The 13,588-nt window shown below is 34.8% G+C and overlaps 1 protein-coding gene across 29 annotated transcripts in view; it reads left to right on the top strand.

The window, feature by feature from the left end:
- CAMK2D (calcium/calmodulin dependent protein kinase II delta) overlaps positions 1–13,588 on the top strand; it is a 305,498-nt gene that overhangs the window by 219,019 nt on the left and 72,891 nt on the right. For all 29 annotated transcript variants that reach the window (XM_028848727.2, XM_028848742.2, XM_015139114.3 and 26 more), the window contains 2 exons: positions 5,855–5,957; positions 11,984–12,067. In XM_028848727.2, coding sequence (XP_028704560.1) covers positions 5,855–5,957; positions 11,984–12,067 — 187 coding nt within the window. The remainder of the gene's footprint in view (positions 1–5,854; positions 5,958–11,983; positions 12,068–13,588) is intronic.

Raw genomic sequence — 13,588 nt, 5'->3', positions numbered from 1 at the left:
ACAAGTACTGCATTCAGAAAAATATTAGGTCAAAGCAAGGTTGCAGTAACAAATGACAATTTTTAATGTCACAAGAAATAAAGGAATGTCAGATCAGATATGTTTTCTCATTTAAGATCCTGGAGAATACAATTTCTTTGACTTAGTTGACAGAATAAGTAAAGGAGATAGTTATAAAGCTATGCTTTTTCAAATAACTATATTTGAAACAAAGTAGTAAGATTTCTGCAGTTCAAATGTACCAGAAATGGTTATTAAACTATTTCATGAACAACAATCTGGATAGGAGGCTTCATACACACAACTGAATCTTTAGCAACAAATTAACACCCTGTGAATTGGTTCAGCAGAGAATACTGCCTTTAGTATTAGCCCCTGTTCAGAAGAACGACATTACTTAATGGAAACGTCATTGAATGGATGGATAGATGGATTAGATGGATATGAGAGAGAAAGAGAAATTTTAATGAAGAGAGTTTGGAGATTTGATGGGAACTGTAAGGCTGTTTCATAGAAATAAATTTATGATCAGAGTAGAAAGGAATTAGTTTTCAGGGAAGTGGAGAGATGAGAAGTATTTAGTAATTTGTTTTTTGTTTTTTGTTTTTTTTGAGACAGAGTCTTGCTCGTTTGCCCAGGCTGGAGTGCAGTGGCGCAATCTCAGCTGACTGCAAGCTCTGCCTCCCGGGTTCATGCCATTTTCCTGCCTCAGCCTCTGGAGTGTCTGGAACTACAGGCACTCGCCACCACGCCCGGCTAATTTTTTTGTATTTTTAGAGAGACACGGGTTCACCATGTTAGCCAGGATGGTCTTGATCTCCCAACCTTGTGATCCGCCCGCCTTGGCCTCCCAAAGTGCTGGGATTACAAGCGTGAGTCACCATGCCCAGCTAGTAAATTCTTGTTAACCATGGGTAGTAGATATATCAACCTGTGAAATTTATATTTTGGATAATTATAAAATCACAAGTATACTTTTCTCAGAGCCTTGTTTAGATAAAAGTTTAAGGAACACATCATCTGTGTATGTATGTTTAGATATTTTTGAAACAAAGTATTATTTAATCAGTTTAATAATTCATTTAGTCATTCCAGTATTTCTTTATTGAGTGTCTAGTGTTTGTCAGGCAGTGGAGAAGCTGTGGATAATTGGCACTATCCCACTGCAGTTACACTCTGGGTCTTTCAGTCTACCCAGCAGTGTGTGCTGATAATGTAAAAGTAAATTAATAAACAGGAATGGAATACAGAATGATTCTTATGAACTTGCTCATATATGCATAGCAATAGAAAGAGTACTTCCTAATTGCAAACTTATAGCACATACATCTGCTAGAAACTCCTTGTGCTAAGTACATGAATTCAGGCATTAATTCCACACAAAAATAAAAGCTAAAATCCTTTGTACCATGTATACAAATGGGACAAGTGAGCTTGACATTCAAGCTTTTCAATTCATGCAAAACTAAAAAAAAAAAAAATAGTTTATTTTGGGGAGCTTCATTCGCACCTTCTTTGGCAAAAGATAAGTGACAGAAAACACACCAAGCAGAGAATGATTTTCTGTTAAAAGAGTGAGATTCTCCAATAAAGGAAATAAATTTTGAAAGACAATTTTTACTCCTTAAAAAATAATATCCAAAGGAATGTAAGAATTAAATAATATAGAATAATAAAATTACTAATTTGCTTTTTATAATATTCCAAAATTTAAAAAGAGATAAAACACACATGATTTTACGTGTGTATTCCTAATGGTTGAGTCTTTTAGATGTGCACAAATTAAAGCCTGATATGATTAATGCTAAAGGCCATTGCTTTTGCCAAATCAGTTTCTTAATAAAGATATGATAATTGGTGAAGCAAGGTTAAAACTATGTTTTTTTCATAAGTTTTGGATATGGGTAGTAAATATTTTTGAGTACTTCAAATTCTTCTAAAAACATCTACCGAATGAACTACCTTTTAAAAATAACTGTTTTTATACAATTAGTGGAGTTTCTTTAGTATCACATCTTTAAAAGGAAGGAATTAGAAAATCTAGCTTCAGGTCTTGGCTTCATGTTTTTGGGCCTCCCTACCTCATGTAGAAACTGAAAGATTTGAGTTATTTTATCTCCCAAGTCTCTTCCAGTTCTGAAAGTGATTCCATCAGCCTGCCTGTGTACTTTGAGGCATTTGAACAGTTTCAAGAAAACCTTGAATCATATTGAAAGAAGTTGCCATTGTATTCATATGAAAGTACAGAACAAAACTTGCAAACAGTTGCTGCTCATTACAGCTGATATGCTATAAATGGTTGTTGACACTGAGACCAGATGTCATGGAAAATCCTGCATCATTAGGAAGCAATGGGGGTGGGGAAGGAACCTATGTGTAAGAATGTCTGTGCACTCTATTTAAAAACCAACCTAGAAAGGGATTTCATTATAAGAATCTAAAGATCCTTTCAATATATAAAGACTAACATAATAGATTGCATTAAGTTGGCGTCATTAATAAAGACATTCCTCAAGTTACAAATATTAAATGTTCTGCACATTGAAATGACCAGCTGCACTGGAATGTAGTAGCTAATCACTAATGTGTATGTTGTCACCACAGAGGACAGAGCTCCTATGATAAAACCCAGTGTGATTTTATTATTTCATAGAAACTGTTATGAGATATAATTTAGTACCTTATAATGTTCATTTGAGAAATTAAGGAACTAATTAATTAGCTCCAGGCATTTGTGAGTTGCCCAAGTCAACACAGGTAATAACAGTTAGGGCCAGGACATGAACCCAGATCTTCATCTAAATCATCACCCTGCCTGTTTCTCTCACAGTGCTGTGGTCCATAGTCAACTAGCTACATTTGAAGATCTGGGTTTCTGATCTCATCTGTCTGATTTGTGTTAGAAAATCAAAAAAGTGGAATAGTAGCAAATAATTGTGTAGTGGTGGTCCTTTCTAAGGAGGTAATCATTAATTAGGTGAGAAATTCTACCCTTTCAGCTTGGGTAAACTATATCTGCAAATTATCTTCCTTTCTGTAGGCATTCAGAATTTAAACTAACCTTGCCAACAAAATTTTGTAGTACAATATTTTTAACTTGGAAGCTATGTGAGTGGTAGTAATTCAGGAAAATTAGAATAAATGTGCTTGTCCTGATTAAAATGTTCCTTTAGAAAGTCTTAGTGACTAAGCCTCCCACACAATCACAGAACATGATAGGAGGATTATTCAAACTGATATATACCAAAGAGTTATATAGAAATCAAACTTGTGTGATTATTTTTAATGTTTCATTGGAGCTGCCCTTTAAAGCAATCTTGTGATGAAATATTAAAAAGTGAATAATCCCTTAAACTCATCATCCTAAACTTTTTAGTTTTCATTATACAATTTCATTTTAGATCCTAAATTTTAGTAATCATCCTAATTTTTAAATTTTATTATATAATTATATATTTCAGGTTTGCCTAAAGATATACATAAATATGAAATCATGTTAGTCTCTTCATTGTTACACCTACACTGTCACCTTCAAATAACCCTGCCTTTTCTTGTACATAACTGCAGCTGAACAGTCTTCATGAGTATAAGGTGCAACTCTGGTCCAGATGGATTTACTATTTTCTGGATGACTCACAAAGGCCCTACAGTGAGGTCTTCTTTAGTTATGAATATTTGCCCCAGTCATTCAGAGGATATATGTGCATGATAAAACTTTAAGATGTTCCATTTCTTCTGAATCGGCAGGTTCTTGGTGCTTGAGGCATAATGCACATAGCCCTGCCCAGCAGCTTTTTCATTTAGTGATAAGAGTGAAAACACACTATTTTTTAAAAGGTTATTTACCAGTGACGCTGACAGTTGCTCAACAAACTTATCACTTGACTTCAAACACCTAAAATGTGATTTCTAAAGTGATTGGAACTGAGTCTGTGGTTGACAAATTAGGACAGATGTGTATTAACAGAAATCTCTGACATGCCAATGCTTTTGAAAGTGAAGAAAGAATTAGAATCAACCATTGCTTACAGTTTGATGAGCTTTATCCAAGTTGATTATTCCATGAATTAATAGTTGGAACTTAACTTCTTGATCAAATTAGGAAATGCATCAATGTGGTAGACCATAAATTTTAGTTGCAAAAATAAAATGTCAATTGAAAATAATTTAACATGAGTAGATACTATTGTATATTGATAAACAAAGTTCCAAATAAATTTGAAATGTTAGGTTTTACTAAAAGTCATTTCAGAATAAAAGCCTTTTATATTCTTGAGATATCTTCATCCCATACTCCAAATTAAATTATGTATTTAGTGTTGAGGTAGTTAAAATCCCTATCAGTCCCACAAAATTAGAAAAGTTTTCTCACATTTACCAGTCATTATAATAGCGATGAATCTGATGGCAGTGAGCAACAATAGCCTGAAGAAGTCTGGTATTTGGTTAAAACTTACTCGCCAACATTCTAATTTCTTACAGATTTAACTTAATTTCTTCCAAGTTCTGGTTATGGGTCTTTGCTAATGTGCATGGCTGGCTTAATTAATAAATTAGGTACTGGTTTAGGCTGTGTTTACACAAGGTCGAAACAAGCAACAGAACTGACTAATTCAGTGAGAAAAATGTAGCCAATTTGATTTTTAAAGCATGACATTTCTTGTTTATTAACATATAAACAAAATGAATTTGATTGACTGAATTTTTAGATTTTCAGACAATTGTTTTGGCACTTGTAGAGGCCATTGTTTCCCAGCTTTTTTCAGTCTGAGACACACCTCTAAATTTGCTGGCTTTTGTCCCCAAATAGGAGGACTTTGAACCATTCTCCCATATACATTCTAACCCAATATATTTATCGAGTTTGGAGTTGTACATCCTTAACTGTATATATTAATCAGCCTCCTTTTCCTAACCATCTTCATTTCTTAAAATCCACAAAAGTGATTCGTGGAAATTGAAGACTGTTCCCTGGTGCTTATTTTCAAAGTACTAATGTGTCTTGATAACATTGGTTGGGAAACAGTGGTATAGACACAGCCTTATTCCAAGACTGAGTTATCAGCCCTTGCATAATGATAAATGCCCGAGAAAATAAAAATATGTCTTTCTCATAGTACTCTGAGATGGAAGAATAAATATATAAGTAATGCTCTGAATCACACGTTGAAGAAATGTAAATTATGTTTTAAAAGCTGGCTTATAAAGAAAAAAAAAGCTGACTATAACATTTGGCAAATAGTAGTATACTCTTTCTGCCTTTAAGAATAAACAGATTCTTAAAGACAGCAATTTTAATACATAATTCAGAGTAAGTCTCCAAAATTTGTACCAAAATTGTTTGGAAACATTGAGGAATCAAAATCACTACATTTGGGTCCAAACTCTTGAAGTTAACTAGGATTTAATTTGCACAGTTTCATTTGCCAAATGTCTGTAGATTGGTCCAACTCTTGTTATTATTTTGCCAAGTTTCCTTCTGCTGAAAATGTCTGCTCTGTTAGGCTTCTAAGTCAATGTCCATGGCCAAGTCTGAATCCTGAGCGGTCCTTGGAAACATGTGAGCAGGTCAAGACAGGTGCTGTCATTCATTTGATCCCTCCCCAAGTGTATTCTCTCTTCTACCCAGTATCTCTCTAGGACAGTTATGCATCTGTCTGAAGCCTGCACACATGATAATATTTAATCGTTTTCTAACTGTATTTTCCCTGGGATTTAGGAATGGCAGTCTCCAGGAGAGATGACAGTGCATGAATTTTTTTTCCCCCTAATCCTGTAAAATGTTGTTAGTTTTGAATAGTCGCTTAAAATAGGTTCTCACTTCAGTCTCTTTTTTTTTTCTTTCTAAATAAAGCCTGAGAATTTGCTTTTAGCTAGCAAATCCAAGGGAGCAGCTGTGAAATTGGCAGACTTTGGCTTAGCCATAGAAGTTCAAGGGGACCAGCAGGCGTGGTTTGGTGAGTAGGGCCCCCTCCTTCATGCTACCTGTAGTCTTCTGGCTTCTGACTTCTGGCTCCTAATCCCACTTCCTAGTGAAAATAACATGGAAAAGTTCATTCTAATAACAATTTGACTAATTTTAAGATATTGTGCCTTTATAAGCACTTACTTTTATTGACATTAAAGGGTATATAATCTAGAAATAATTTAAGGGAAAATATTAATGGGAGAACAAGAAGACATATACTTTTTTTCTCAAAGGATGTTTGAGAAAGTGCCTAATTTAGTAAGCATTAATTAGAGGATTACAACATTCAAAGAGTACTTTTTTTATTTGAAAGTTGATTGTTTGCATACAGCCTCATAGGATGCCAAAAACTGCTGCTATGTGAATAGTAGATGCTCAAGAAACACAGCCTATTTCACATATAATACTTTATGATTTATGAATTAAAGATTGTTTAAAAATTATGAAGCATGTATTTATGTGTATATTTCACCTTAGTTATTTTATATGTCTTCAACATGCCACTTTCCTCTCAAAAATTCTGATAATTTAGAAATTTTTATGTGATGAAATTTCTGCTTCTTTACAATTAAGGAAGAAATTTATTCTAAATAAATTTAAATTATAGTATTTCTAACCAGACTTAGGTTTTGTTTCAGTATTCAGCCTGAATAAATTATTTACTCATTAATTTTCATATGCCTCTCTCTGCCATTTTCCAATATCCAACTCACTTCTCATGTAGAGTTCTAAAAATATAACCTCTCCCCAAGCCTGTCTTCCTTCTCTCCTGACTTTCAGTGTGTTGAGGTTAGATAATTTTTTAATGCCCTTCATTTCTGATTTCTTTTCTTCTGAGCACAACAAATAGAGGACTAAAAACATGCTATTTCTTTGTTTTATATGCAAACGCTTTTCTGTATCCCTAATGTACACATCTCCCGAGATGTGCATATTACTCCCAGGATTCAGCACATCTCCCTTATCCGCCCCAGCTGTTACTGGGAGTGGATGGTGTGCCAAGCCTCCCTGGCAGCCTAATGCAGGACCTTAGTTCCTGCTGCCTGTCCTGTTTCAGTAGTTCCTGACAGTTATTCTTGTTTGAAGCCCCTCCCATGTTTAATATTACCTTTTACATTGTCTTTTTACCCTCCAATCCCAGATGAATTTAATACCTCCAAACTTGTCATTTTGTTAATAATATTTTAACTTTTTAATAATCTTGTTCCCATTAACTGCAAACTGAAAGAAGGTAGGACCTAGATTAGGTCTGTAAATTACAGATTCAAATGATCTCTGTATCCTGGAAAAGAGTACAGTTAACACAGAAAGAATATATTGTAACAGGAGTTAAAGGTTGAACAGGAAGTAGTGGGGCTATCTCAGAGATGGGCAAAGCAAATATTAGAGATACATAAATTAAGTAGGAAGTCCTGACCCTGGAGGAGCTGAGGCTTTTGTATCAGTAACTATTTACCATTCAGGATGGGAGTATCTTAACATAGGAATGTATAAGGAGCTGAGGGAACACAAGACAGGAAGTACAAAAACCTGCCTCTGGAGAGAGGTTCGATAATTGCCTTAACACCTATGGTTGCCTAAAGGATGAATGGGACTTTGTTCACCGTCATGCAAGAAGATTAAAGCATTCCAGATAGAGGGATCTGCACATGGAAAGGCTCAGAGGCATGAAACTATTTTTTCTATTACAGTAAAACAAGAAGTTTGATAAAGCTAAAGTATACTCAGGTGAATAGTAGTTAATGAGGCAGGAAATGATTTTATGTTTATTTGAAGGGTTTGGATTTCACCTTAGAGGTTTTGGGATCTGGTGAAACATTTTTAGAAGAGAGGTGTATGTTGTTTAATAATGATTCCAGTAGAAGTATAGAAGATGATTTAAGGATAGTTAATCTGAAAGCAAGGACCCAGTTAGACTAAAGCAATCATTCAAATTATGCATGATGATAGATTTGACTAGGGAGGGTGTAGGAGCAAACAAGTTCCAAGTAACATACAGATCAGACAAGAAATATGAACTCTAAGGGAATCTGTTTAGGAAACATGAAAGTCCCAGACATTGGGTTCGAAGACAGGACTGGAGTCCTGTGTAGAGCAAAGCAGGACCCCACCTCATGAGAGACTTGGAGTATGAGGCAGGATACAAAAATGGGAACTTAGGCCCAGGAATATAATTGCCAGAAATTGGTAAAGGTGATGATTGGATATCAGGAGTAAGATAGAAGCCTTTGTTATCAGGTCTGAGGCTCAAATTAACATCAGCAGCTGTGTTTGATGATTACAAGAATGTTGGAATGAAGCTCCTTAAATCTCTTCTGTTTTTGAGCTTAATGTTTTATCTCCTCTGCTAGGACACATACAGTTTGAGAATAGGGCTATGTGTAGTGAGAACAATTTTACTTTTTGAATCAGAATATATGAATTTATATCTTGGCTCTGATTCTTAACAGCTGTATGATATTGAGCAAGTCACTTTAAATCTGTGAGGTCACTGTGCTCTTTGTAAATGGGATAATAAACACTTCTTCACAGGACTGTTATAAGATTGAGTGAAATAGTCCATAGAAACTTGAGTGAGCTATAAAGGATGTTCAATAAGTTTTCAAAACCGTCTTGGTGTGAAACAATGACATAGTTCTTTGCATATTCAGTGAAAGTTATTTAGTGAATCAGTGAGTAGAAGACGAATATCAGGTCAGTAAAAGCAATAGTGTCCAAATAAAAGTACATAGGTTTTCAAATTGTTATTGATTTCTAAAAACAAGCTGGTCCCAAAGAAGCAGTGACAGCTCAGCAATAAAATTTCCACTTCATCAGTATGGTGCTATCAACAATTAAGTTATTGTTAAGGTACCTGTTAGAGTAATAACGTTTAAAAGAAGCAACATCTTAAGTTCTAAGGAGATTCAGTATTTCAAAAGTACAGAAAAACATAGTGTCTAAACTTAGGAGAATATACTTCTTTTTTCTCTTTCTTTTTCTTTTCTCAAGTTCACGCAAATCTTCATGGTAACCTGAGGGAAAAGGAGACATGTGGTATTCTATGTTTCTTTCTAATGAACTGCCAGGTATATTTTAAGTATTAGGAGTAAAGGCATGTTTTAATAATGAATGACCTGTTTTGATGTTTATTCATTATGATCTGCCATTATAGTCCCATGTATTTTGACTGATTAATTTTATCTTTCAAAATGTAATATCAATGATTATGGTTATTCTAATTTTGATAAAGAGCAGAACTCTCTCTTCATTATGTGAAATACCAGAGCTTCAGGCTTTTACATAATTTTATTTTAATAAATATACAAGGTCTATTACAAATAAGAAAAAAACATATAATATGTATACAAAACAACATAATAGATAATACAAAGCATTATGGAAGCTGTTTATTGTGGAGTTTTTTTTTAATTATCATTTTTCAAGTCCAAACTTGCTTGTTTTTTCCCATATTTACTTTTCATTTTCTAGCCTGGTCTGTTGGAACACTAGCCAAAAATGGTAGAAGTAAACACCCTGTCACTATACTTGATAAGATGGCTAGAAAAGGAAATATTCAGATATATTCTGTTTCTCTTATGGAACTGGACATGTTATTTGCAATACATTTCTAGCATTTTGTTGCTGCTGGGAAACAAAAAAGAAACATAACTACCAAGATCTTGGTTCATGGAAGAATTACTTTGCTTGGTTGCTGTTATGTCTCTTTTTTATGATATTAAGGTTCTTTTTATGCCAGTATGTTATAATGGATACATTTCCAGCAGTCAGTAATTCTTTTTTCTCTTTGTATAATCTATTTTGATATTCTTATTGGTTTTTCAAAGTAAGAAATATACGCTATCCCTAAAAAAGGCAAGCTCTCATTACTTTTTCTATTGATGGCATGTAGTATGAGAATCCTAGATTCTTGCAAGTTTAGTTTCCCACAAAGAAGGTCTTATCTATTTTACCCCCCGTATGTCTGTATTTATGAGGTCACATTGTACAGTACATTGTGTCCTAACATCCATGCATTTAGATATATGCTTCAATATTCTTGGGGTAAGGACCCCATTGACTGCTCAAATGATGATTGTAACTAAGTGAGAATGAGCATGATGGTGTTCTCTTAGAATTTTAGTCTCCAGAAGAAGTTTGTAATAATTTACATTTTAAATGATCTTTTCATTTCTTACTCACATAATAACTTACTTCCCTATCTTAGGGAAGCTTAGGAGAGATATTGTTAACATTTCCTATTTCTGGCCATGCATTCTAAGTTATTGAAATCATACATTATTAAAGTTTACTGATTTAGACAGAAGAGTACAGATTATGTATAAAAGAGTGGTTGAAATTCAGGGTGAGAAGGGATCACTGAGAACTGTAGGTAGCTAAGGAGAGTTCTAAGATGGAAATAACTTAGAGCCACTCTCTGTTAGAAAACGGGTAGAGAAAAAATATTGAGGATTCAAGGAACAGAAAAAGTAGTATCAAGGGTGACAATGAGAAGACCATTTTTTAAAGACCTTAAAGAGATTAGTCAGGTCAAAGGCTCAGAAGGAGAATGAAATCATGTTGAATGAATGAAGGGTAGCCAGATGATAAAGGATCTGAAAGTGCTCACTAAGAACATTGGATTTAATCTGGACTTTAGCATCGGTTTCTCATTGGAGTCTCAGTGCCTGTCAACTCTAGAGGAGTTGGAGAAGGACGGTGAGAGTGGAGGGGACAGAAGCACTGGCAAACTCTTTAAAGCAATTGTGCCCATCTCTACCTTGGAATTCACAGACTGCATATCACTCCTTGAGGAAATCTTCAAGCTTTAGGCAGTGGAACCACCATTATTGTCAGTAATTCTCTTTACCTCACAACTACCAACCAAATATTTATTTCAAGGCAAGTTTGAGGTACAGATGGATTACCCAGGGTCCATTTGAAGCTAAATTACAACATACAGGTCTTTCCTTGGCGTCCCTTCTAATTGTCTATCCAATCTTCCCCCAAAACAAACAGAAAAAGAAGAATGGTAATAGAAAAGAAAAAAGATTGAGTGCAAAATTTTCTTCCTCATTTTCTATTTTGTTCAGAGAAGTAACTGTGTTGTATATATTGTCTTTTTAATACCTCTTTGCATGTTGTTTGTACTTAATAAGTATAAATTTGTCACAGAAATGAGGGGGAAAAAGTTTCTTTCTTGGACACTTTGCATTTCAGTAAGTATACAGTGTGTTTCATCAGTGATCTGTGGTTGGAGAAATTCCATTATATATACTTTTAAAAAGATTTTTTTTTTTTGGTTTATTTGTGCGTTTAAAGAAAACTTCCAAATGAGGATAGTTATTTTTAGTACGTTCCAAGCAAACATTATTATTTAAAAAACTGTTATTTTCAGAAATAAGTATTTTACTCTAGATTCTAGCTATAAATTGTTTTTAAGTGTAACTTATTGAATTCTATGCCAATATGTATAATACGAAGTTTTCTTTCCCCATCTGGTTTTTCTTACTACATCTCTTTCTTAAGTTGAATGTCTAGTTGATACTTGTTTAATAGTGATTCATCTGAATAGTCCTGCATCTTCTCTTTAGTTGCCAGTTACAAGTACATACTGATTATTTATTAGTACACAGTGAGCTCTGTGATATGTTTTGGACTTATATCTTCTCCTGGTGAGTTCTTCTCCATATTTCTTTTCAGGTGTAGTTTTAACTCCCATATACATAAAGGACAATAAGAATTACTAACCTGAAATGGCCTTAAATGTACAGAGTGACTTTGCAGCGTAGTAGATTGGCCTTCATATCTGAAAAAAAAGATATATTTTTTTCAAATGAGTTGCAGGGCAGGGCATACTAGTGTTGATATTTCTATAAAGAGAAAGTCTACACTATTTATTGCTCTGAGAACCTTGTTGTATTTTGAAAAACATATCATCAGATAAAGAAGCCCCCGAAAATTTTCTTTCTTAGTTTCCCATTTCATATTGTTTTGTCAATTCAACTGTGACTCATTAACACCTCTTTCCCCTAGGTTTTGCTGGCACACCTGGATATCTTTCTCCAGAAGTTTTACGTAAAGATCCTTATGGAAAGCCAGTGGATATGTGGGCATGTGGTAAGCAATTATATTTTGGAGCAAATTTTGTGATATGCTAGTGTCTTAGTCCATTTGGTCTGCTATAACAATCTGTCATAGACCAAGTGGGTTAAATAACAAAAATGTATTTCTTATTTATTTATTCATTTATTTTGATAGAGTCTTGCTCTGTCGCCCAGGCTGGAGTGCAGTGGTACAATCCTGGCTCACTGCAACCTCTGCCTCCCAGGTTTAAGGTATTCTCCTGCCTCAGCCTCCTGAGTTGCTGGGATTACAGGCACGTGCCACCATGCATGGCTAATTTCTGTATTTTTAGTAGAGACAGTGTTTCGCCATGATGGTCAGGCTGGTCTTGAACTCCTGCCTCAAGTGATTCACCTGTCTCAGCCTCTCAAAGTGCTGGGATTACAGATGTGAGCCAGCACGCCTAGCCACAAAAATTTATTTCTCACCGTTGTGAAGGCTGGGAAATTCAAAATCAAGGTGCTAGCAGATTCGGTGTCTGGTGAGGGCCTGCTTTTAGTTTTGTAGAGAGTCACCCTCTCTTTGTGTCTTCATATGGCAGAAAGGGAGAGGGGGCTCCCAGGGTCTCTTTTATAAGAGCATTAATCCCATTCATGAGGCCTCCATCCTACCAAAGACCTCACTTTCCTCCCTTCCATCGTATTAGGAGTTAGGATTTTAACACATGCTTTTTACAAGGGACACAAATATTGTCTATAACAACCACAATTTTTGTAATTTAAAATACAAGTTGAACATCCCTAATCAAAAAATCTGAAATTTAAAATGCTTCCAAAATCCAAAACATTTTGAGTGCCAATGTGATTGCCGTGTGTGGAAAATTCTGCACCTGACCTCATGTGATGGGTTGCAGTCAGACACAGTCCAAACTTTATCTTATGCAAAAAATTACTTAAAATATTTTATAAAATTACCTTCAGGCTATGTGTGTAGATGTATATAAGATGTAAATGAATTTCATGTTTAGATGTGGGTCTCATCCCCAAGGTATCTCATTATATATGTATAAATACTACAAAATCTGAAAAAATCCAAAATCTAAAACATTTCTGGTCCTTAGCATTTTGGATAAGGGATACTCACCCTGTAATATCTTTTAAATTTGAAGTTGATATTCTCTAGCAATCAGCTTAGAGTAGAAGTTCTCAAACCTCAGTCTACAACAAGATTACATGGAGAGCTGTTTAAAGGACAGATTGCTGTGTTTCTGATTCAGTATATCTAGGATAGAAACATTTACCTTTTTGACAAATTCTCAGGTGATGCTAATGCTGCTGTTTTCTGGAACACTTTGGTAACAGGGATGTGGAACATTGCTCCTAGTGGTTATGTATTTATGCTGCTATCTTCTCAACCAGTCCTTCCAATAAATATTGTTTGTCCACGATACTTGGCAGAGATTAAGAGTGAACTAGTAAATATTGGAAAATAATGAAATTGGCCATCCTGTGGGGACAAAAGTCTGACTTAGGCCTCTATCTGCCAACTCAAATCAAAAACAGTATCCTATACAGG

The sequence above is a fragment of the Macaca mulatta genome, chromosome 5 (genome assembly GCF_049350105.2).
Source record: "Macaca mulatta isolate MMU2019108-1 chromosome 5, T2T-MMU8v2.0, whole genome shotgun sequence".
Lineage (NCBI taxonomy): Eukaryota > Metazoa > Chordata > Mammalia > Primates > Cercopithecidae > Macaca > Macaca mulatta.
The sequence above is the reverse complement of the archived record's forward strand: the minus strand, read 5'-3'. Positions and strand labels throughout refer to the sequence as shown.